Source organism: Olea europaea, chromosome 4 (genome assembly GCF_002742605.1).
Source record: "Olea europaea var. sylvestris chromosome 4, O_europaea_v1, whole genome shotgun sequence".
Lineage (NCBI taxonomy): Eukaryota > Viridiplantae > Streptophyta > Magnoliopsida > Lamiales > Oleaceae > Olea > Olea europaea.
Window position 1 is genome coordinate 18,696,715 of NC_036240.1, and position 26,660 is coordinate 18,723,374.

A 26,660-nucleotide genomic window follows, 5' to 3' on the forward strand; every position below is an offset into this window, starting at 1 on the left:
AAAAAAAAAAGTGGCTGGGCCGGCTGTTTCCAGCCCCAGATAACTGGGCCGACTGTTTCCATCCGGCCCCGACAACTGGGCCGGCTGGAAACATTTGACCCAGCTTTTTTCGTCCGTTTCATCTGAAATTTACGCTCTAATTTTTTATTTTTTCCCTTTTTCAACGAAATAATGTTTAAATATTTATTTTACAGACACCTATAAATTTTTCCTGTAAAATATATGCATACAGAGATGAATTTCTTTTGTTGTTTTTGCTATAAAAAATTTATAAATCTGTGTTTAAATACTGTAAAATTCATCTGCCTTTCTCTAAATAATTATTTACAGATTCAAACAGTAAACTTAACTAAAACAAAATTCAAAATACGTATTTACACTTACCAATTTCCAGTGCCGACTGTGAGTATTGTTTCTTTCTTGAACCTTTGATAATTTTGGGAGATTTCAATATTTTAGCAGATGGAAGGAAAAAATTCTTTTTTACTGTATTGGAGAAACTGATAAACCAAAACTGATTTTGAAATTTACGTATGGAAGTAACAGAATTTATTTAAACTATTAAGGGTATTATTGTCTTTTAAACAATTGATATACTTTTGTAATTATTAAACATGAATAAGGGTAGAATTGTCTTTTTAATGGCAATAGGCCAATGTGGTGAATACAAAAAAAAAATGGTCAAAACGAAAATTTGGTTGTTTGACCAAGCTATTTTAAAAAGTACCCCTCATTTAAATGAGCGGTTGCAATGGGCCGACTCGGCCCGTTTAACATTTTACTTTGACCTTCTATTATCTACATTATTTGAAAAAAAGACATTCTTAAATAGAACTTTTTATTTTTATTTTTTAACCACATATTTTTATCATTACACCATTTAAAAATACATTTTATGAAAATAATGTGGCTCAAATTGAGGCTTTATTTGTAATTTCCTCTTGTATCATTTGTCAAACTTTTTAAGCCTACATTGGAATACAAGTAGTAAATTTATGGTTTATTACCTAAATGAATTCGGTTGCACAGAACTATTATTTACACATTTTAAGGAATTCACTACTATATCTCCTTATAAATTAATATATAAATTTGTCAAACAAACGCCTTTTTTTTTTTTTGGAATAGTTACGTTATAGACCTTTTTTACTAGGACTTTGTTTGAGTGGAGCTTCATTTTTTTCAAATTTTATTTTTTCAAACAAATATTTACAAGTAAAATAATATTACATGTAAATCGAAATTTTTTTCTTAATTTTCAATCACATTCTCCAAAAATCATTATTCAAAAATGAGTTTTATCTCTCAAAATGGAACTCAAGACAAGGGCTAAAAAAATCATAATATCATCTTGTTTAATTTTGCCATGTATTAAATGAAACCTATTAAAAACAGCTCACTTTTTTATTTTTAAATTTTTTTTAGAAAATGTTAATTTATCATTCCAATACAAGATATTATACACAAAACTCTCTTGTCAATCTCTCAAAACCTAAAGCCACCACCTCCAACAACTTGCAACATTGTCGTCAACCATCGCCAGTTCATTTTCTCCATTGTCAAAGTGAAACTTGTTGACCTCAAAAGTGTACCTCAAACGTGGCTAACAGATCCCAAAACCTCTCACATCCACACTAACTGTTAGCCACACATCGCCTCCTCATGTGGAGATGGAGTTGACCGTGTACAGTCCAACGGACAAGTCAGCTGGGAAAGTAGATATATAAGTGTGGAATGACTTTAGACATGAGCCTCCAATATAAAAATAGAGTCGATTTTGGGGAGTTATGAGTAAAATAGTAATATGGCAAAGTTATAGTTTGAGAGTCTAATCTTGCATTACCCTCCAATGATACCAAGTGTGAGCTTTTGTAGTATAGGAGTGCGAGTAAGAACCGTCGGATGAAAAGACAGTAGCCTCATCTATACGGCTAAAGCCTCTTATTTTAGACATCAATCAATCATGAGGCTAATATCATTTTAGCATCTATAATGCCTAGCTTGTGGCCGTGGACTTGACTAGATATGGTGATAGTGGCAGCAGTGATAGTGAATTGTCATATCAATTATGTCAAAAAGATTGCTTTGGAGATCTTGTGTCGAGCTCCTTCTGCGGCTTCGCCTTTGCTCATGAAGGCTCTTGAGCAGAGGCTCTTACTTGTGGAGTCAATAATATTTGATGGGGTCGATAAACACATGGGTTCGATCACCTGCGAAAATCCTACCTTCGTTTGCCATGTAGGTACGTAAGGGCATTTGGGCGTAGCGATACTCCCTGAAGTCTATATATGATTATTTATATAATGCATGAACCTTTTAAATTAGCAAGCCATGTGAAGAAAAAGGAGCATGGCATAACTGGAACCTGAGATAAGGCTAAAATAAGCGAAGCGAGGCCATTGCTAAAAGGGATGACCCTGTTGAGCTAACTGAAGCCTGTGACAAGGCTTAAGAAGCCAGGTGAGGTTCTTGCTAAAAGGGACAAGCCTGTTGAGCCAACTGAGGTTTGTTGGAGCACGTGCCTTAATGATTTGAACGTAACATTGGTTCTCGAAATACGACAACGGTGCGGCTCAGAGGTTTCCAATGATCGTGTTACGTGCACATTTATTGCATAATGATGATGTTTATTACGGCTAGAGGAAATCACTTGGGCCTTTAGTACATATAATGCACGAATTCAACAAAGCTGTTGATTCTAATTTTTAATAGGAACCCTTTGATTTTAACGCATTTGATGACAATACAGATGTACAACCAAGATTAAATTTGGCTGAATCCAATGGTAGAGCCACGATATGTCCGTATATAAAGATTAGGACTTTGCTATTTCCTTCTCTTTTACTTTATGAAAGTTGTAGACACAGAAACGATTTTTCCTAAGAATTCCCTGAGATTTTAGGCAATCTTCATCACATCTCCGATAATCATCTGCGTTTTTAGGCTCTCAGTACGTCCAGAACCTGTGTAAGTACAAATCTCATCCCATTTTCGAATTAGTTATATCGAATGGACTCTTCTTGGAAGAAAAATGCCAAAGGGAAGAATTTCTGAGGTAGTGGACATGGCGTTCATTTGCGCTGAGGATGGTTTGCCTCCAATAATCCCAACTAAAAGGATTAGGAGTTAATAACCCAAATGGTCACTGATCATTGCACAAAGTTTTCACGTGATCATTGAACTTTAAAAATTATCTCATTCATCACTGAACTTTACAGAACGTTTTCTAGGAATCATTGAGTTCAGTGATCCCTAGGAAATTTTTTACAAAGTTCAGTGACCCAGTTAAAATCCTTTGTAAAGTTCAGTGATGAATGGAGTGATTTTTAAAATTCAATGACCCCGTGTAAACCTTTTGCAAAGTTCAGTGATGATTTGGGTGATTTTTAAAGTTCAGTGACTCGGTGAAAACTTTTTGCAAAATTTAGTGACCATTTGGATTATTACCCCAGAGGCTTATAGAGACAATGGGGAAACCTCATAGTGTATAGATGATGCAAAAAAACCTTATAGATTACAATGTTAGTAGGGAGGCTTTGTGGTGGTCGACCTGTGTAAAGAAGAGTGAATTGGAGACCTTTAAAGAGAGCTATAGGATCCCTAATACCATAGAGATGTTTATCTCCGACTCCTAATGAGCAAACTTGTATCCCTAGGGAGAGATGTGTTATAGTGAGCGAGGCGATTTTGAGTAGTGAAATGAAACTATCTTTGTACCCATTCTTCAAATTTATTCTTAGGCAATATAACCTGGCTCTCACCCAATTAGTGCCAAATGCATGAAGCTAACTAGCAAAGGCTTCCTTCTTTAGAAGGATGTCACTCTTGATGAGGATATGCCTCCCCGTGTTTTCCAAACACTTTTTCAACGCCGAACCTCTAGTGAAGAGGAGGCTTGTAAGGGATAGTATTATATGAACTCATGGGGTCCACATTCGTCCTTCATCTGGGAGACTCCGACCTCGATAAGGAACTAAAAGTCATATTGGTTCTGGATTAGGGGTCGCTAGCAGACAAAGAATGTAGATGCGGTCCTATAGATTATCGTGCCGACCAAATATCACGAGTATAGTGAGTTTAGCTTTAATTGAAGATCTTTTGTTCATTATGCCTCTGTATTTGTTTCTAAAGTGTGTTTTGTGCAGTTGCAATTAATTGGTTTGAGCTTGAACCTTCTGAGTGGGCTACCATTAGAGCTATTTACGAGCTGTCTTCTGGAAATAAGTACTTCAAAATTGTGCTTGGGAAGTGAGCTCTATTCATAACACATTTGTTGAAGGTGACCAAGAGTAAATCATTGCTTTGTCATATCTCGTAGCGACTTGATTTGATTTTTGATAACACTAAGATTCGTGTGTTTTGCTTGTAGAGTGATAAGTGTATTTCACGCATACTTTAGAAACTATTTAAGCTTGATATTTACCTAATTCTTATAAGTTTTAGAGCGTTTTATTCGATGTTATGATATAGGTTGATGAAGTTGAAGGAAGTAAGCAAAAATGGCAAAATTGGGAATGCTAAATTTTAAGAGATCCAGAGTTTGGGGACTAAAGTGCAAATATTGAAAAGTTGTGTCGAACCTCACAATGAAGATTTGAGAGTACTAGAAGTCAAATGGATAAAGCAAAAAGTCAAATGAAGAAATATAGTCAAATTATAATCACACATCAATTTTGAACCAAAAAAGTTATGCTCCAAATTTTTTGTCTCATATTGAGAACAAACATTCGAATTGGAAAATGACATCTGAAGAAACTTTACGTTAGCTTTCCAATGCATTTTGATTCGCCTCAATCGAATATCGAGAGAAGAAATTATAATAAAAATACTGAAGAATGAGCACTGCTATTTTTTTCACCCAAAAATGGGCGCCGCAATGCCACTAATGCTAAAAATCAATAGGATCGCAGCGCGGCAGTGTGAGAAGAAAAGAATTTTAAATTTTTTAGACTATTTTCTTGGCCCAATTCAATCCTAACTCTTCCAAGACTTCAAAATATTATAAATATAAACCTAAAGACCACAATTCAAGGAGAATTCAATTGGGCAAGAAGGGGGCAAGATTCAAGAAGTCAAGAAGAAGAAAAAGGTAACTTGGCGAAGACGATTGAATCAACCATCCAAACAAATGGTTTTATCTTTCTTTTCTTCATGTTATTCTTTATGAATTGTGTAGATTTAGTGGCTTTTATCATGAACCAAACTATTCTTTTAGGGTTTGATTAGCTGAAACTTGAGAGTATAATTTGAATTTATTCTAGTTGTTTCTATGAAATTTTCCATTCCGTTTATTTGTGTTATGATTTTAATGCTATTAATTAATTGGCCACTAATTGAATGAGTAGATACTAGTCAATTTCAGTACTCGAAAGAGGGAAATTTAGGCGCGACCATAAGATTAACAAAATACAGATTTTATGGGTTTCGATAGAAAATGTAGAATTTATGAAGCTTGCTCCATAAAAGAACCATGAACTTAATAAATTCTTGATTTTAATTCAGAATAGAGATATTGGTGTGAAAATCTAAGATGAATTTCTAGTCGGCACTCAAGAGAGGGGATAGAAATACAATTGAGTTCTTGCCTATAAACATGGGAAAGTTGATTAGCGATAATTAGGTTTTCGAAAGTCATATTTGATAGTTAGGTGATATCATAGACCTAGTCTTTCCCCGTCTTGATTATTCTTCTAACTTTGCATTTATTTGTTGAATTCGTCGCCAGTCGTCACATTTATCACGCTAAAACCATTGATTCGATTATTTATTCGTCCAGATAAAATAAAGGCTATATAATTATAGTACTTATATTAAAATTAAATCACCATCCATGTGGTTTGACACTCTTAACTCCATTAATATATTACAAAAACTTGACACCGTACACTTGCGGCATAAATTACATCACAAAAAATGTGTGACAGAGCAACATGACAAGAAAGAATATGCCAAACCTGATATGTTTTAAACGAGGCACTTAGCAGAGGAGAAGAAGAAGAAGCCGTTGAGCTCCAACTCTTCCACATGAGCCGTCCCGTTCATTGAAGGTGAACTTACCTCCTCCCCATATAAAAATGGAGACAATAAGGGCAAGAAAAAAATCAAGTCCAGAAAAGAAAGCTGATTTTGACCAAGAATACTGAGCTTCCTCCTTCCTAAAGCGCCAAACAACGATCGATGAATCATTGAAAAGACCCATTAAAGCAAATCCTATCTCCTCCATGAAGATAGTGGAGACAAAGGAGGAGAATGAAGAAAATATGAGCCTCATAAAAAGGTAAAGGGACAATGAGGCTAGCAAAAGTGCTCATTCTGAAGGGAAGGTCCCAAATTTCTTGGGATGTAGGTGTAACGAGATCGTCGCTACAATTTTAGAGATGCTTTCCGTCGAAGTCCACGTGACAACAAAGGTCCACCATAAAATATAATACTCATCTTATGCCGATACCTGTGACTCGGTTGACATGTTAGAGGTCGACCTCACCCTGTCGACTCGCTCACAAGGCTTCTTCTTAAATTCCAAAATGGACATGAGGAGACTGCAATGGTTAAACAAGGAGTTTTGCTAGAAGATAGCTGATGTGGAGGCTGGGGCCTCTACTGCTAATGAAGTCATTGAGGCCATCAGAGTGAGGCACGCTGAGGTTGAGTCAAAGATTGGGCTCATCAGTGCTGAAAATAAGGAAATATAGAAGGAAGTCCACTTTTATAGAGTTAAGGTAAACGCCATGAAGAAACGGGTTGAAAATTTTGATAACTTGCAGAAGATAGCTTCGTCAGCCTTGATGATTGCCAATAAAGAGAAGGTGGAGCTGAGGGCTCAAGTGGATGAGCTGGCTGCTGAAGTCGACAACTTGAAGCTGCAATTGAACAGGGCAAGGAAGGTGGTTGTGAATAACTATATTGCTAATTTCTGAGAAACAACTAAGTATGACAGTATACAATGAAGTATTTGGGATACTCGCTGAGTTGTATCCCCAAGTGAATTTGGCTTCTATAAGGGAGGAGTTCTTTCTAGCAGAGCCTTCCATTCCTTCGAATGAAGGTAAAGACTCTGGGGAAGGGGTCAATGCCAAAAAGAGCCTCAACAAGATGACGATACTGCTTAGATTTTGTTATAGTTTTCCTTGTTCAGAATTGTAATAGCTTTCTCTTGTAATGAATTCTTTTTTTTTTTAATGAAACAAGTTTTGTTTAATGGAATAAGTGTTGGTATGATGATTCTGAAGCTTATATGAGCTCGTCATGATTGAATACAACATATGGACTAGCCTTGATTAACTTGAATCATATATAGGCTCGCCATAATTAAAATTTGGCTCTTACATGGGCTCGCCATAATTAATTTAAACGTAACTTATGGGCTACAGCTTGCCGTAATTAACTTAAACATCATATATGGGCTTACCATAATTAAAATTCGATGAAATATATGAGCTTGCCATAATTTAAGTTCAACTCACATATGGGCTCGCTACAATTAATTTGAATGTAGCATATAGGCAAGCCATAATCAAAATTCGATGAAACATATGAACTCATCATAATTAAAGTTCGACTCACATACGGGCTCACCATAATTAAAATTCGATGAAGCATATGGCTCGCCATAATTAATTTGAATGTAGCATATGGGTTGCCATAATTAAAATTCGATGAAATATATCGGCTCACCATGATTAAAATTCGATGAAACATATAGGCTCGCCATAATTAAAGTTCAACTCACATATGGGCTCCCCATAATTAAGTTGAATGTAGCAAATGGGCTCGCCATAATTAAGTTGACTGTAGCATATGGGCTCACCATAACTAAAGCTCAATGAAACATATGGGCTAGCCATAATTAATTTGAAACGGCATTTTTCACAGAGAACAGCTTCATGTTGTTTGCGCCATTCATAGTAGGATCCATTCGAGAGATGGAGATAAGTATAATACATCTTTATTGACAAAAAAATACATAAAAATTGAGGAGAATCCAAACATGATAGAATAGGTGTTTATTGATAGTATATTCTCAAATGCTCGATGTTCCAGGGTAGAGTTGCACATTTCCATCTAAATTTTCGATTTTGAAAGTCCCTGACCTTAACTTGTCAAATATACGATAGGTCCAATTTGGACCCAACATGCCTACACCAGGTTCCTTGAAGGATAGTAAGATCCCTCTTGATACGAGGCCGTCTCTTCCAAATGATTTCTTCTTGACCCTTATATTGTAGTATCTACCCTTTTTTGGTTGGTGGGGCCACTTTTATTTGAGAATCGTCTCTCTTTTCTTCATGAAAATCTAATTCGCATCATCATATCTCATCATTTGATACTTCGTTGAAATATAGGTGGCGAGGCAAGAGTAGCCTGACCTCAATCAGGCTTATTAATTATGCAATGTAGGCCATGGAAAAAGGGGTTTCTCCCGTCGCAGTTCGACTGGTAGTGAAGATTGCCCATAGTACAAGGGAGCTCATCCACTCATGCCCTTTCGAAGTATCAAGCTTCGTTTTTAAGATATGTGATGGTCTTGTTAATTGACTATACTTGCCCATTTGCTTGGGATGATGGGGAGAAGAGAAATACTTCTTAATTCCGATCTCTCCCATTCTCTCACTAGACGCTCTTTAGTGCCACCTCGTCTATGTTGGTGGTGGGGTCAACGGGTGTTAACATTTATTCGGACGACCTCTACCTTGAGAGCCGTGGTGACTAGAGCTCATGGTGTATCACTAGCTCTTTTGTTAACGATGAACTTCAAGAGATGCTTTTTCAATGCCTTTTACCGTTCTTTCTTCAAGAACAATGACCTTTCTTCAAGGTTTGGTTGTAGGATAACTTTCTTTCGACGACTTTCACTATGAGGATACTCGTGTTTGTAATGTGGTTTCTCACAGACAGCGCAATCTGTTGACCTCAAAAAGTGTACCTCCAACATGGCCAATAGATCTCAAGGCCTTTCACGTCCACGCAAGATGTGTTCCTGCACACTTGGAAAAATTATTAACCACACGTGGCCTCCTCCGATGGGGTGGAGTTGGCCATCTGTGTATCAACGATCAAGTCAATTGGGGAAGTAGATATATAAGTGTGGAATGACTTTAGACTTTAGCCTCTAATGTAAAAAGAGGGTTGATTTTGGGGAGTACAAAGTAAAATAGTGATATGACAAAGTTATAGTTTGAAAGTCTAAACTTACATTACATCAAGTGTGAGCTTCTATAGTAGGGGAGGGTGAGTAAGAACAGTCGAATGAAAAGACACATGGCCTTATCTATGCAGCTAAGGCCTCTTATCTTGGCATCAATCAATCATAAGGCTTAAATGCTAATACTATTTTAGCATCCATGATGTCTAACTACTGATTGTGGACTTGACTGGATAGGTTGACAGTGACGACAGTGACAGAGAATTATCATATCAATCACGTCAAAAAATTGTGTTGGAGATCTTGTGCCAAGCTCCTTCTGCGGCTTCACCTTTGCTCATGGAGGCTTTTGAGCTGAGGCTCTTACTTGCGAAGGGTCGGCAATATCTGATGGGTTGACAAACACATGGGTTCAATCACATGCGTAGGCCCTAACTTTGTTTGCCACGTAGGCACATGGGAGTATTTGGGCATAACAAAACTAAAATGTTCTTCGAATTCGAATATGTATCTAAGGCACGTATCTTTTCTTTGTCACCTGTCCATTGCACAAGCCAAAACCAAATATGTCCTCCAGATCCATTTATGAATCAAAGGTGGCACCTGCGCTCCTCCACATGCTCGGTGGGCAGCATGATGGCAACATCTCTTCTCCATCAATCACGTTTGTCTTTTATCTTCTCTTCACTTACAAGAACTCAGATTGTCTGTGTTCTATCTCGTCATTTATAAAAACATTTATGTTTTTCTAAAATCAACAATATAATTTTTCTTTCAATAACAAGGTTTTTAAATTGGAGTTCGCATCTTTTTTTCATTATGCAATGGTCTAGTAGTAGGCGATTTATGGGAGAATTTTAGTCATTTTCGTGAATTGACATTTCTCATTATTATGCTAGAAATCATAATTAAGGGTTATTTTCAAAGCTCAAGAATGTCTGTTTTCATCGAAGCTCTTAAATCGTGTTTTCAACTGAGGCCCCCATCATGTTTCTGACCAAATAACAAAGCCCGCATTCCTTCGATCAAGGGAGCCCCAGCAACCTAAGAGTTATTTTGGTGCTTCAAGCCCGGCGACTGATGCATATATGTGAGCACGTGCCGGGATCCTTCCCACGGGTGTTCACATCTAGGAGGACACCTGGACTGAGATTATTTCAGTACATAATATTAATCCCCCAAAATTCGAGTTTCGTGTTAATATGAATACATATTAGGCTGCACATGAATTTCGAGAAATAGTCAATAATATGTAGTTGAAATCAAGTACTCTATAGAAAAACCGAGGGTTCTCAATGCTCTCATCGTTCATCGAAAACACTTAATTGCTCCCCACCACCACGAAAAGTCTTCTAGAGGAACTTGCTCTGGACTCCATAAAGTAGTCAATATCCTGTCATATCTTCTTTTTCCCATATTTCATTTTCTTGTATGTTTTTCATTTCTACAAAACCATTGATTTTAGAAACAGACTAACCAAAAAATAAATAAAAGAATGAAGATCACAATGATAAAGAACACGATCAGCAAACTATCGATTGGATCGGTTGCAAGTGTCAAACAAAAAAAAATTTCAATAATACAGTTAACTAACTGGCTATCCATTTTGTACTTGCAAAATATGCTATCTACTTCCCTTAAGGGAATACAAAATTGTCATTATACTCTTTGCATGTACATGGCTACTTTTGCCATTTTGAGCCATTATAGAATCCTATAACCATAAGGTGATCATAGCAGCAGACAAGCTTGCATGAACTCAAAATAAATTACAACAAAACAAGAAAAAATTTAGAAAGAAGTCGAGACTTCACAAGAGCAAATAAGGAAATCTTGGAGTCATGAGAAACCATGTGTTACCGTGAGTTCACCACTTGAAGGATCAAATGATGCTTTGATTTCCGTTGACGAACAGTCACCCATAATCTCTACAGGGTTACTTAAAAGCTTCACGGCTTGCTTCCAATATCGTTGTTCTGGAACATTCAGAATATCATTAACAATTTATAGTTCAGAATTTCTTCAAGAGCAGCAATAGGGATTAAAAGCATGTTTGTCCTGCTTAAAAAATTCAGTTATAAGTTTATTCCTGCGTGAATAATTTTGTTGAAAATAATATTTCTTTGATCGATCAAAACTGGATTATAGTACGTTATTTATTTTTAGAGTAGGACAAGGATGGCTTAAAAAATAAATAAATTTAGCCAAAGGCGCTATAAGAAATAAGCATGTTGAAGTGAATAGCAGCAATAACTGTAACATTGATTCCTCAGAACAACACAAACCTGGTCCTGTCGACCACACATTATTATCCTCCAAGTTCAGCACCCAATCAATCCAAAGAACAAATCCATGGCATATTCCAGACTCTTTAAACTGAACCTATAAACATATCAACCGGTCCATTGTAAGTTGCAGATTTGGAAGTTCGATTAGAAACTTATAGGAGGAGAATGAAGAAAATATGAGCCTCATAAAAAGGTAAAGGGACAATGAGGCTAGCAAAAGTGCTCATTCTGAAGGGAAGGCCCCAAATTTCTTGGGATGTAGGTATAACGAGATCGTCGCTACACTTTTAGAGATGCTTTCCATCGAAGTCCACTTGACAACAAAGGTCCACCATAAAATATTGGACTGATAAATACTCATCTTATGTCGATACCTGTGACTCGGTTGACATGTTAGAGGTCGACCTCACCCTGTCGACTCGCTCACAAGGCTTCTTCTTAAATTCCAAAATGGACATGAGGAGATTGCAATGGTTAAACAAGGAGTTTTGCTAGAAGATAGCTGATGTGGAGGCTGGGGCCTCTACTACTAATGAAGTCATTGAGGCCATCAGAGTGAGGTACGCTGAGGTTGAGTCAAAGATTGGGCTCATCATTGCTGAAAATAAGGAAATATAGAAGGAAGTCCACTTTTATAGAGTTAAGGTAAACGCCATGAAGAAGCGGGTTGAAAATTTTGATAACTTGCAGAAGATAGCTTCGTCAGCCTTGATGGTGGCCAATAAAGAGAAGGTGGAGCTGAGGGCTCAAGTGGATGAGCTGGCTGCTGAAGTTGACAACTTGAAGCTGCAATTGAACAGGGCAAGGAAGGTAGCCGTGAATAACTATATTGCTAATTTCTGAGAAACAACTGAGTATGTCAGTATACAATGAAGTATTTGGGATACTCGCTGAGTTGTATCCCCAAGTGGATTTGGCTTCTATAAGGGAGGAGTTCCTTCTAGCAGAGCCTTCCATTCCTACGAATGAAGGTAAAGACTCTGGGGACGGGGTCAATGCCAAAAAGAGCCTCAACAAGATGACGATACTGCTTAGATTTTGTTATAGTTTTCCTTGTTCAGAATTGTAATAGCTTTCGCTTGTAATGAATTCATTTTTTTTAATGAAACAAGTTTTGTTTAATGAATAAGTGTTGGTATGATGATTCTGAAGCTTATATGAGCTCGTCATGATTGAATACAACATATGGACTAGCCTTGATTAACTTGAATCATATATGGGCTCGCCATAATTAAAATTTGGCTCTTACATGGGCTCGCCATAATTAATTTAAACGTAACTTATGGGCTACGGCTTGCCGTAATTAACTTAAACATCATATATGGGCTTACCATAATTAAAATTCAATGAAATATATGAGCTTGCCATAATTTAAGTTCAACTCACATATGGGCTCGCTACAATTAATTTGAATGCAGCATATAGGCATGCCATAATCAAAATTCGATGAAACATATGAACTCATTATAATTAAAGTTCAACTCACATACGAGCTCACCATAATTAAAATTCGATGAAGCATATGTGCTCGCCATAATTAATTTGAATGTAGCATATGGGTTGCCATAATTAAAATTCGATGAAATATATTGGCTCACCATAATTAAAATTCGATGAAACATATAGGCTCGCCATAATTAAAGTTCAACTCACATATGGGCTCCCCATACTTAATTTGAATGTAGCATATGGGCTCGCCATGATTAAAGCTCGATGAAACATATAGGCTAGCCATAATTAATTTGAAACGACATTTTTCACAAAGAACAGCTTCATGTTGTTTGCGCCATTCATTGTAGGATCCATTCAAGAGATGGAGATAAGTATAATACAACTTTATTGACAAAAAAATACATAAAAGTTGAGGAGAATCCAAACATGATAGAATAGGTGTTTATTGATAGTATATTCTCAAATGCTCGATGTTCTAGGGTAGAGTTGCACATTTCCAGCTAAATTTTCGATTTTGAAAGTCCCTGACCTTAACTTGTCAAATATACGATAGGTCCAATTTGGACCCAACATGCCTACACCAGGTTCCTTGAAGGATAGTAAGATCCCTCTTGATACGAGGCCGTCTCTTCCAAATGATTTCTTCTTGACCCTTATATTGTAGTGTCTACCCTTTTTTGGTTGGTGGGGCCACTTTTATTTGAGAATCATCTCTCTTTTCTTCATGAAAATCTAACTCGCATCGTCGTATCTCATCATTTGATACCTCGTTGAAATATAGGTGGCGAGGCAAGAGTAGCCTGACCTCAATCAGACTTATTAATTATGCAACGTAGGCCATGGAAAAAGGGGTTTCTCCCGTCGCAGTTCGACTAGTAGTGAAGATTGCCCATAGTACAAGGGAGCTCATCCACTCATGCCCTTTTGAAGCATCAAGCTTCGTTTTTAAGATATGCTTGATGGTCTTGTTAATTGACTATACTCGCCCATTTGCTTGGGGTGATGGGGAAAAGAGAAATACTTCTTGATTCCCATCTCTCCCATTCTCTCACTAGACGCGCTTTAGTGCCACCTCGTCTATGTTGGTGGTGGGGTCAACGAGTGTTAACATTAATTCGGACGACCTCTACCTTGAGAGCCGTGGTGACTAGAGCTCATGGTGTATCACTAGCTCTTTTGTTAATGGTGAACTTCAAGAGATGCTTTTTCAATGCCTTTTACCATTCTTTCTTCAAGAACAGTGACCTTTCTTCAAGGTTTGGTTGTAGGATAACTTTCTTTCGACAACTTTCACTATGAGGATACTCGTGTTTGTAATGTGGTTTCTCACACATAGTGCAATCTGTTGACCTCAAAAAGTGTACCTCCAACATGGCCAATAGATCTCAAGGCCTTTCACGTCCACACAAGACGTGTTCCTGAACACTTGGACAAATCATTAACCACGCGTGGCCTCCTCCGATAGGGTGGAGTTGGCCATGTGTGTATCAACGATCAAGTCAATTGGGGAAGTAGATATATAAGTGTGGAATGACTTTAGACTTCAGCCTCTAATGTAAAAAGAGGGTTGATTTTGGGGAGTAAAAAGTAAAATAGTGATATGACAAAGTTATAGTTTGAGAGTCTAAACTTACATTTCATCAAGTGTGAGCTTCTATAGTAGGGGAGGGTGAGTAAGAACAGTCGAATGAAAAGACACATGGCCTTATCTATGCAGCTAAGGCCTCTTCTCTTAGACATCAATCAATCATAAGGTTTAAATGCTAATACCATTTTAGCATCCATGATGTCTAACTAGTGATCGTGTACTTGACTGGATAGGTTGACAGTGACGACAGTGACAGAGAATTATCATATCAATCATGTCAAAAAATTGTGTTGGAGATCTTGTGCCAAGCTCCTTCTGCGGCTTCACCTTTGCTCATGGAGGCTTTTGAGCTGAGGCTCTTACTTGCGAAGGGTCGGCAATATCTGATGGGTCGACAAACACATGGGTTCAATCACATGCGTAGGCCCTAACTTTGTTTGCCACGTAGGCACATGGGAGTATTTGGGCATAACAAAACTAAAATGTTCTTCGAATTCGAATATGTATCTAAGGCACGTATCTTTTCTTTGTCACCTGTCCATTGCAGAAGCCAAAACCAAATATGTCCTCCAGATCCATATATGAATCAAAGGTGGCACCTGCGCCCCTCCATATGCTTGGTGGGCAGCACGATGGCAACATCTCTTCTCCATCAATCACGTTTGTCTTTTATCTTCTCTTCACTTACAAGAACTCAGATTGCCTGTGTTCTATCTCGTCATTTATAAAAACATTTATGTTTTTCTAAAATCAACAATATAATTTTTCTTTCAATAACAAGGTTTTTAAATTGGAGTTCGCATCTATTTTTCATCATGCAATGGTCTAGTAGTAGGCGATTTATGGGAGAATTTTAGTCATTTTCGTGAATTGACATTTCTCATTATTTTGCTAGAAATCATAAATGAGTGTTATTTTCAAAGCTCAAGAATGTCTGTTTTCATCGAAGCTCTTAAATCGTGTTTTCAACTGAGGCCCCCAATCATGGTTCTGACCAAATAACAAATCCCGAATTCCATCGATCAAGGGAGCCCCAGCAACCTAAGAGTTCTTTTGGTGCTTCAAGCCCGGCGACTGATGTATATAAATGAGCACGTGCCGGGATCCTTCCCACGGGTGTTCACATCTAGGTGGACTGAGATTATTTCAGTACATAATATTAATCCCCAAATTCGAGTTTCTTGATAATATGAATACACATTAGGCTGCACATGAATTTCGAGAAATAGTCAATAATATGTAGTTGAAATCAAGTACTCTATAGAAGAACCGAGGGTTCTCAATGCTCCCATCGTTCATCGAAAACACTTAATTGCTCCCCACCACCACGAAAAGTCTTCTAGAGGAACTTGCTCTGGACTCCATAAAGTAGTCGATATCCTGTCATATCTTCTTTTTCCCATATTTCATTTTCTTGTATGTTTTTCATTTCTACAAAACCATTGATTTTAGAAACAGACTAATCAAAAAATAAATAAAAGAATGAAGATCACAATGATAAAGAACACGTTCAGCAAACTATCGATTGGATCGGTTGCAAGTGTCAAACAAAAAAAATTTTCAATAATACAGTTAACTAACTGGCTATCCATTTTGTACTTGCAAAATATGCTATCTACTTCCCTTAAGGGAATACAAAATTGTCATTATACTCTTTGCATGTACATGGCTACTTTTGCCATTTTGAGCCATTATAGAATCCTATAACCATAAGGTGATCATAGCAGCAGACAAGCTTGCATGAACTCAAAATAAATTACAACAAAACAAGAAAAAATTTAGAAAGAAGTCGAGACTTCACAAGAGCAAATAAGGAAATCTTGGAGTCATGAGAAACCATGTGTTACCGTGAGTTCACCACTTGAAGGATCAAATGATGCTTTGATTTCCGTTGACGAACAGTCACCCATAATCTCTACAGGGTTACTTAAAAGCTTCACGGCTTGCTTCCAATATCGTTGTTCTGGAAAATTCAGAATATCATTAACAATTTATAGTTCAGAATTTCTTCAAGAGCAGCAATAGGGATTAAAAGCATGTTTGTCCTGCTTAAAAAATTCAGTTATAAGTTTATTCCTGAAATAATTTTGTTGAAAATAATATTTCTTTGATCGATCAAAACTGGATTATAGTACGTTATTTATTTTTAGAGTAGGACAAGGATGGCTTAAAAAATAAATAAATTTAGCCAAAGGCGCTATAAGAAATAAGCATGTTGAAGTGAATAGCAGCAATAACTGTAACATTGATTCCTCAGAACAACACAAACCTGGTCCTGTCGACCACACATTATTATCCTCCAAGTCCAGCACCCAATCAATCCAAAGAACAAATCCATGGCATATTCCAGACTCTTTAAACTGAACCTATAAACATATCAACCGGTCCATTGTAAGTTGCAGATTTGGAAGTTCGATTAGAAACTTAAACAGTTATTGGCATACTGAAAATGACGTAAATATAATACCTGAGCTTTTCCAGAACATGGACCTATTGGTTTCAAGAAATCAAACTCCATGATGGTAATTATGTTACTGAGTTTCTGAAATTAAAAATTGTAACGAAATCAGTATAATAATACAGATGCCACAGCACAAATAAAGTTTTCTGCCTTGCGGTACATCCATTGTACATGACACTACCTTTGTCTTCCCACATTTCCATACAAAGAAAGGCAGACAAGGACTCTCGTCTCCCACCGGTAAATCTCCACACGCCCCCAATGTTGTATTGACAACCATATGATCAAAACCCTCAATTTCTTTCAGGCAACAACGGCTTTGCCAAAGATCCTAAAATAACATGTATACTTTTGCTCAGCAATTATATTAAAAAAAAAAAAAAAATAGAACAGATTAAACGATACTGATTACAGACTTACAGGAAGGTACATGGCACAAGCCCTCAATATTCCTTTACATGGCATTACCAGCACATCTTCTGATAGAAAGGAATCGAGTGAAGTTCTTTCCTTCCTTCAAAACATATAAGGTGAGAAAAATGGGAACCTATTCTTAAAACTATTTCAGAATCAAAGAAAGGCATAGATGAGCAGCAAACTGCACAAGAACTAAAGTAAATAAACTAAAGGATTTTTTTGCACAGCAAATCAAGGAACAAATGGAAATGATATGGTCAAGATGAGCATGTCATCCAATAAAGACTGGTATCCCATTACTTGGAGGCTTTACATTTCAAGGGTATCAACTTAACAGAGGTCTCAAGAACAACGCAAGAGAACCTCAATAAATAGTGATTGAATAGAAGACTAATAACTGATCAGATAAATATCATATTTGAGCCCATATCCTTGGGAAAGACTGATTTTGATCCATGGTAACAACAATTTACTACTACATTACTATCATAAACTGAATAGGAATTTTTTTTCAAGTCTGATCCCCAATGAAAGTGAAAAGATAATACTCCAAAAGATTAAATCAGCAGTAAATTGTAAATGAAAACAATACAATCTTTCCACAAATTGTAAATGTTGATTGATGATGTAAGTAGGCTTTCACTGGTAATCTATTCATATCAAAAACTGTCTGGCCAATCTTAATAAGTAAAAGTTACTTTAGTCGTTATCTTTTAACTTGGGAAAAAGAAGCTTCCGATACTTGTATTCAATATTGGTACTAAAGATGAATCAATTCTCAAATTAAAATATACAAAAAGCAAGAACTTTACCATCTAATGATGCAATTATATAATGAAATCCATTTTTACTAGCCAGGAACATGCGTATTCATAAAAATATTTGCAAAAGGAAGGGATATTGGACAGTGTTAAAAGCATTTTTCTAGGGAAATCCATTTCTGCCGGGAATTGAAAAAGTTTTTTAGCGTGAAAAAAGAAGTAATAAAAAGTTGGAATAAATTGAATCAACTTGACACAAAAAATTGACTGATTTCAATTATCAAATTAATCAATTCCATTACCTATTGAGTTAATCAATATGAAATGGAATTTGTTAAGATTCTTAGAATATGTAGAATAAAAACTACTTTGTTGACCTTAGAACATCTCCAAGAAAACTCTGTAAAGAGAGTTAGTGTTTAAAAGTAACTACAGGAGACTCTTTTTAACTTTTTATTTAAAATAGAGAATGAGACCCCTTATCTGTTCTTAATTTACAATGATAACATTAAATAAGTTACAAAAGTGTATTAAAAAATTTACTTTCTAAATTTAGAGATGCTCTCTATTATGAATAGTCACCATAAGTTCTACACATAAAATTATCAAGGCAGTGCTTGTATATAATGAAATTATCCTCTCAAGCTAGGAACATAATATCTTGTTTAATCACCATAAATTCTACAAATAAAATTATCAGGCAACGCTTACCAAAACCTCAGATATTCCCAGGGAAGCATACTGTCGTTTCCATGATAGAATGGCTCCGCAATTAGTAAATCAACCTGCAGACTAAAAGGTGTCATTTGTCAAGCTCTAAGGCCAACCACCATTGCTTTAAGAGCATGTTTGGCTAAGCCTAAAAAAGGTAAAAGTACTTGATTGGAAATAAGTAAAGACTTTTAAAGAAGTAACTTTTTGAATCAAACATCCCCAAGAAAGAGAACATGTCTGTTTGGAAAGTTATAATTGAAATTATCAACCAAACCAACTTTTAAAAATCGGATTCGCTGACAGACCTTGGTATTGGTGTAGACCAAAATTAGAATTTTTTATTTACCTACTGTGTTTCCCCCTCAAACTATAACATAAGTTTACCTTAGAAGCGATAACTCTTAGGCGCAGAATTGCCCCAAAAAAAAAAAAAAAAACAAGAAAAAAAAATTCAGACTTTCAAATTTTAGTTGTCCCCAGTTTTGAAAAATGTCGAGGTTAAAAGTGCTTTCGTATCAAATATTAGACGTTAGGCTAACGTCACAAAGTACTTTTTGATTAAAAAAGACATCTTCTAAAAGCTGTTTTAGAGAAGCCCAAATTATGAGCTTCTCTTAAAAGCTCTAGTAGTGCTTTTACGGGAAATTTTTAATTACATTTAATGAAACTTTGAAAAAATTTACAAAATACACATTAATATCCAGACAAAAAAAAAATGACATTATAACACAATTAAATAAATATAAAATTTATATAAAAGCACTTTGAAAACACAACCAAACAATCAATGGCTTCTTAAAAGCTCAACTACCAAAAGCTCTACTCACAACAGTCATGCCAAATGGACTCTAACTTAACATGTTTGGTAAAAAAATGTTACTTACAAGTAACTCTTCCAATTTTTTTAGGCTTAGCTAAACATGCTATAAATCAACAAATAGATATATCGTAAATAATAGTTAAGCAGTGAATTATCCAATTTTGTTCAAGCAAATAGTTGTTTCTTGGCACAAAATCTTAATGGGAGGAATACACATTGCTCTGTTTACCTTTCTCTGGTAGGACTCATTCAGAGTCAACTGCAAGTTCCCCTTTTTTGTAACTTCAATGCAATCCATGCTGTAACCATTTGCAGCAGCAACTGCTTGCAAATACTTGGCGCCCTTATCTTGTAGTCCTGGAAACAATGATATCACACTTGAAGCTTTGCCAAGACGAGCAAAAGCAATTGTTAAGAAAAGGCTATCATCTGCAATCAGACATAAGGGATGAAGTTTCTGCTGCATCTGCAAAAGAATACTCAAAAGGTGAACCGGAGGAGAAAACTTGTGGTAACAAAATATATAATCAAACAACTCAATATACTATTGTGTTGGATCCAGCTGCTGTGATTACGGCCCTTTTAACATATTCACATAAATGCACTGGAAAGATTAGATTATAACAAAATATGGAGGAGTTGAAGCATTTGCAGGACAGCAGGATGTTCAAATGTGGAGAGAGAACATGAAGAAAAGAGTTAAGATTCACAGCAAAGATAGTGATCATTAGTATTGTCAGAATTTCCAGAGGGCTAAATGTATTAGTTGGATAATAATGGTAAAGCATTTATTACCCCACTAACAATTGATAAGTTGATGAGTGTATTTCACTCATTGAATTAGCACCTCTAAACCGTAACTTTCAGTTTGTTATTGAGTTGAGCGTTTTGATGTGTTTGTTCGTGTTGTTTTGGTAGTTTAGGTAACTTCGTGAAAATGAAATATTTTGGAGCAAGGAATCGAGCTAAATTGTTGATCATGGAAGTAGAGAGGCAAGAAAATGAGGCCAAAAGCAAAGGAAAAACCAACTGAATTCTGGGCCCTGCGGAAGAAAAGGCAGCAGAATGGCTAGCACTGCGGTGCCAGCAAGGTCCTCATCGCGGCGCTGGGGCGCTAGCAACCACCCGGGAGTTAAAAAAATAAGATTTTTTGGAAAGTTTTCTGCCCAGTCCAGCCCCAACTCATCTTGGAACTTTGAGAGACTATAAATACAAACCTGAATACCTACTTTTGAAGGAAGAGACGACTCAAGAGGCAAGGAAACAAGAGATTGATTGTGATGAGAACATCTATTTTTTATTTATTTTGAGTCGGACTTTATTTATGTTTTAGATTTTATTTATGTAATTGGGCTTGTGTTGGCCCAAATCCATTCTACTTAGAGTTTTAGTCTTTACTATTTAAACCTAATTGCGACGTAAATTCATTAGTTTTGATGAATTGAAGAATATTTTGGTGGTTTGTTGCCTATATGGCTTCTCCTTCCTCTCCCTTCCCCTCTCCCCCATGAATTTCTGCTTCTTCTCCGATTTCTCCCCCCATTCTCTCCGGTTCTTCCCTCTTTCTTACTTTTTCTTTCTATTTTTTAATTCGTCCTGCATCAAATTTGGTATCAGAACCGAACCTTGGATAATTTCTTTTCTTTAATCCAAAATTTATTCATATTTCCTTCCCAAAATTTGTTGGAACAGCACGAACTAAAAGAATTTTTGGTAAAGGCAGCAGTTTTTTCTTCTTCAATTTTCAGTCTTAGTTGAAAAAAAAAAGTTATCGTTCATCGCCGGTACTGTTCACCCAAAATTTTAGTTTAGTATTTTGGTCAATTTTTTTAAAAAAAAAATAATAATTACTGTTCACGCCCAAAAAAAATTTCTCTTTTTTTTTTTGCTGCTGCTAGTGCTCATAAATAAAAAAAATTGTGGTGGTGTTCCACAAATCCCAAATCTTAGCATTCAACCCCACCTAGCCCTTCAATCCATACATTTCATCTCTATAACCTAGTCCATTCATTTTTTTTATCAAAACACTTGGGCCATAAGCTAGTGGCTTAAATTACTCCCAAAGCCCACTAACACACAGCCCATCTCTCATCATCTATTTACCCAATTCACTCGCTTTTCAGCAACACCAAATCCAACCCACTTATCACATATTATCAAAACCGGCCCAACACCATCCAACCCATAACCGGTCCCAAATTCGCTCGGCCCATAACCTAGCCCATTATATACAACACTTAACCCAGCCCACATCTACAATACCCAATCAACCCAAGCCCTAAACTCCTCCTCCCCCGTCGGTATCCCACAGTCACCACACTTTCTGCGACCGCCCTCACTGCCAATCGCCAGCAATCCACTACCACGCCAGCTGTCACCCACCACCCAAAGTTCAATTTTCACTTTATTTTTCACGTCGGTGGACCTCTTCTGAGTTCAGAGTGCCAGGGACATTCGTTGAATTGGATTTGGCCTATTATTTGCATTGGGCCAGCTTTTTAAAACTTTTGAGGATTAGTGTTCCATTCAGCGACTCGACTGCTTAGGAGTATTCCATTATAATTTTCTACTGGAGACGTGCCAACTGGGAAATACAGTTCTGATTCTTTGGATCCTGAAGTACATCGCCATCAGGTTTAAGCTTCCATGGGCACCACCGCTGCAACTAAACAACAGGGAGTGCTTGATTTATATGTCATTGGTTTACAATACTGCTTCATTTAAAATTGCATTTATTAAATTTTTGTGATGTTATTCTAACAATATACCTAAAGTCACGTGACTAAATCCGTTGATTTCGTCAAAACCCTATTGTTCCTCACTTATCAACGTGATTTGAGAATTTGACTATTGTGTTGACCCTTGCTTTGTTATTTTACATGTACCAGTAGCATTCATTTTCTTTGGATCTATTTAATCCCCAAATTTAAGATTAAACAAAAAAATAAAGGGTTCAAGATGTTATTTTTCATTGCTTATATTTATTGTGCATTGATCTCATCATTGCACGTCATTTAGCTGGTATTACATTGCATATAGTTGCGTAGTGGTCGTCCTGTCATCTCTATTTCCAATACGTTGACCATGGATCCATCCCCATTTGATGCGTTCACTAGACAATTAGTGCAACTTGCCACTAGCCTATCGATTGTCCAATCAGATATAACTGCTACTCATGAGGTGAGAAAAAACCTAGCCGCTAAGTTGAGCAATTTTAAGAGGACCCCTCGTTTGACTGACACTAATTCTGAAGCGTCTCATAATAGACAATATCATCGTGGACAAAGGGATCAAAAATATTTTCGACACGATCGTAGGAATAGGGATCAAGTTCGTGAGCAAGAACAAGGCCATGGTCATCATGGTACTCATTCTCTTCCTTGTCGTAAGGAGCGTTTCTTTAGAGACATTGACTCAGATACTCCTACTTTCGATGGTTGCTTAGATCATGAAATTTTTACCCGATGGAACACTCTTACACAAGAGAATCGGCTAGTAATTGAATACATTGCTCAATTTGAGGAATTTCGAGTGAAATGTCATGTCGTTGAGGATGAGGCCCTGACTTTAAGTAGGTTTATACAAGATCTAAGAGATGAACTTATGCGTGAGCTTTTCTTTCGAGACATCACTACTCTTGATCAAGCTTCCTCTTCAACTCGGGACTACGAGTTACTTATTAGTACTCCATATGAAAAGCGCGACCACCATAGTTCTCCCATGTCATTAGCGACACCTCAACGTGAGTCTATCATAGAGCTTTCCCCGTCTAGTGTTCCTCCCATTTGAAAAAATAAATGTAAAGGTCGTGATAGTCCAAGGCCCTCTTCTCCTTACAGAATGCGTATTGACAACCATTCTTCCGCCTCATTGGCTCCACCTCCTCCTGTTAAGTCTCTTCCAGGACCTCCCCCGTCTAATGTTTCTCAAATCTTGAAAAATAAGGGTAAAATTTTTGAAACTCCAGGGACTTCATCTCACCTGCTATGCATCAACTGTAAGGACTTTGGCCATATCTCTTCCGAATGTCCTAACCGAGTCTTAGTCATAGAAGAACAAAATGATGTAATAGAAGAGTCGTTAAAAGATCAAATCTATGAACCTAAATTTGAAGAATGTGATGACTTGAATGATATTGAGGACACTTCCTTATGTAGTATCAGGATTTTTTCTATGAATCTAGGGGTTGTACCCCTTGTTCCCGATATCCCTCAATTAAATGTTGTGTCATACTCTTTTCCAACCCAAAGGTACGGATGATTTGTGTTATCATGTCCTTTTCAAGGAAAATCTTGAGAATTGGGATTTAATCAATTCAAATTGCATATAACAATTTTGTGCATCCATTTATCGGTACAAGTTCCATCGAAGTTATTCATGGTTATAAGTCTAGGAAACTTTTAAACCTTATTCCAATGTCCCCACATACTAGTATGTCTGAGTCAGCTAAGGCATTTGTATGTCATCTTCATGACTTACATATTGAGATCAATAAACAATTTGAAGCAAGTAATGCATTATATAAACTTCAAGCTGATTTGCATAAGAGAAATTTTGAATTTAATATTGGGGATTATGCTATATTGCAAGCTTGTAGTGTTGGTCCTTTAAAAAATTTAATGCAAGCTTGTAGTGCTGGTCCTTTAAAAATTTTAAAGCATGTTGGTTCAAATGCACAAGTCATTGCCCTTTCATCACATTTTGACTACCACTTTGCTTTAAATATTAAGGACTTTATTACTTACAAACACCGTGTTACTTCTTTTGATGATCTATTTCTACTTAACTTTATGGACCCCCAACTTGACTATGTTGATATTTCTACTTCAATACCATCTATCACAGCACACAAAGATAAAATTGATATTATTTTAGATGAGCGTGTTGTATTGACCAATGATGGCAAAATTCAGTACTTCCTTGTTTGTAGGATAGATCGACGTGCTTCTTATGCTCCTCATTACATACAATCATGTGAAAACCTGGAAGATGAGGTACATGAGTATTCGTTATTTGGAATCCAGTATCAGTACTTGGTTAGAAGGAAAGATCGCCCCCTTGGTCAGAGCATATTCTTGCGAATAAGCTACAGTTTTCAGTACTATCAATCATGGAATTTCGTTACTTGGTTCGTCAGAAAGATCGTCCCCTGTGGCTTTACTTGACACATTTGGAGTATCAGATTGACTGCAGCCTATACTATCTATCAACTCGATAGGGTCGAGTTTTTCTCCCACCCCGGGAGAGTTGATGATGACATCTACTTTTTATTTATTTTTAGTCGAACTTTATTTATATTTTAGATTTTATTTATGTATTTGGGCTTGTGCTGGCCCAAGTCCATTCTGCTTACGGTTTTAGTCTTTACTATTTAAACCTAATTGCAATGTAAATTCACTAGTTTTGATGAATTGAAGAATATTTTGGTGGTTTGTTGCCTATACGGCTTCTCCTTCCTCTACCCTCCCCTCTCCCCCATGAATTTCTACTTCTTCTCCGGTTTCTCCCCCCATTCTCTCTGATTTTCCCCTCTTTCTTGCTTCTTTCTATTTTTTAATTCGTCCTGCATCAGATTGAGAGCAAGAAAGACAACAATTAGGAGAAAAATTCAAACGCCAAATCATTTTTCCTCATTCTTTTCTTCTCCACATTCTTAATATTAGATTGGATTATGTCTTTTCTCTTATTCATAAACTAATTTCTAAATCTAAGGTTTGATATAACCTAACTTGAGACATGTTTGGATTCTGATATGGTTATTTCTTTTAATTTGTGTTGATTCTTGCACATTGCTTTCAATTACCTTATCAACAGTTGAATGCTTTGATGCTTTAAATCTTAGTACTCGAGAGAGATTTAGGCATGATCTAAGAATAACATAACCTAGATTTTGTAGGTTACGAAATCTTTGAGGTTTATTCTAATTAAGAACTATGTTCTTGATAATTTCTAGATTTTTAATTTGAAATAGAGATATTGAAATTATAATATAGAGATGGGTTCTATTCAGCATTTGATAAAGGGAATATAATTAATTTAGGGTTCTTACCTATAAATTTAGGAATAATATCTGATAGAAGTAACTATAAAAGTTGAGAAACATTGTTGACAGTGCGATAAAATCATTCCCTAGGCTTTCTCACGTTGATAAATCTCACATAATTTGCTTTGTTTTACTTGCAACTGCACCACATTCACATTAGATTAGTATAAAAACATTGATTCTAAACTTGATTTTCTAGATAAAGTAAAAGCTAAAATAATTATAGTACTTAGTATGAATTAAATATCAATCCCCATCAAATCAACATCCTTACTTGATCTTATATAACAAAACTTGACAATTGACACCGTACACTTGTGGTAAAATTTACGTTGTACAAAAAGTGTAACATAAGTAAAAGGACACGGGGTGAAGTGATAATGTAGGAGGTCAAATGAAATGCGAGGTACCTATGACTTCATCAAGAAAATTTGCATAGATGGAATTGTCCTGATAGAAAGAAGTACTCAGATTGAAATAAATATGAACTTGTCAAAGATAAAATGGATCTTACAACTCTCTCAATGGCTTTCAACATTGAACATCTCCAGCTGTTATCACCATATATTGCAATTCTTTCTGGTGATAGAAAGATATGACGATCTTGACTGCATGAGTCGAGATGATCAGCGTCTTTATTCTGGGATGAAGTCTTCACTTCGTATGAGATTCTAGTTTCAGTATGAAAAGCATTCAAACGAACCTCTTTGTCCTTACATACCGACAGGCCTGAATCTGGGGTGAACCAAACAGTTTGTTTCCAATGGTCACACCAATTATCAGCACCTAGAGATGTATACACATAAATACAAGAAAAGGGTTACGATTTAAAAATGTCTGAAATTGTGCAGAGGCTCAATGATGATTATGAAAATTTAGAACAGATTTTTTCCCCAGAAATCAAACCCATTATTGCTAATCAAGAATTCTCTCCACACACACACAGCCCCTATTTGCGGACATTGTCCCTCATC

The 26,660-nt window shown here is 36.4% G+C and overlaps 1 protein-coding gene and 1 long non-coding RNA gene across 3 annotated transcripts in view; both read right to left on the reverse strand.

Moving 5' to 3' along the window:
• Positions 1–10,650: 10,650 nt before the first annotated feature.
• On the reverse strand, positions 10,651–11,545 carry LOC111394107. The gene is made up of 2 exons (XR_002702554.1): positions 11,428–11,545; positions 10,651–11,118 (listed from the first exon to the last, which is right to left on the reverse strand). It is a non-coding gene; the product is annotated as an uncharacterized LOC111394107 (long non-coding RNA).
• Positions 11,546–15,965: 4,420 nt separating this feature from the next.
• Positions 15,966–26,660, reverse strand: part of LOC111393900 (protein arginine N-methyltransferase 1.6) — a 14,735-nt gene continuing 4,040 nt past the window's right edge. For both annotated transcript variants that reach the window (XM_023019675.1, XM_023019676.1), the window contains 8 exons: positions 26,201–26,472; positions 19,873–20,109; positions 18,821–18,894; positions 17,352–17,445; positions 17,113–17,262; positions 16,938–17,012; positions 16,740–16,836; positions 15,966–16,433 (listed from right to left, as the gene is read on the reverse strand). In XM_023019675.1, the coding sequence (XP_022875443.1) occupies positions 16,297–16,433; positions 16,740–16,836; positions 16,938–17,012; positions 17,113–17,262; positions 17,352–17,445; positions 18,821–18,894; positions 19,873–20,109; positions 26,201–26,472 (1,136 nt within the window). In that variant the 3' untranslated portion in view covers positions 15,966–16,296. The remainder of the gene's footprint in view (positions 16,434–16,739; positions 16,837–16,937; positions 17,013–17,112; positions 17,263–17,351; positions 17,446–18,820; positions 18,895–19,872; positions 20,110–26,200; positions 26,473–26,660) is intronic.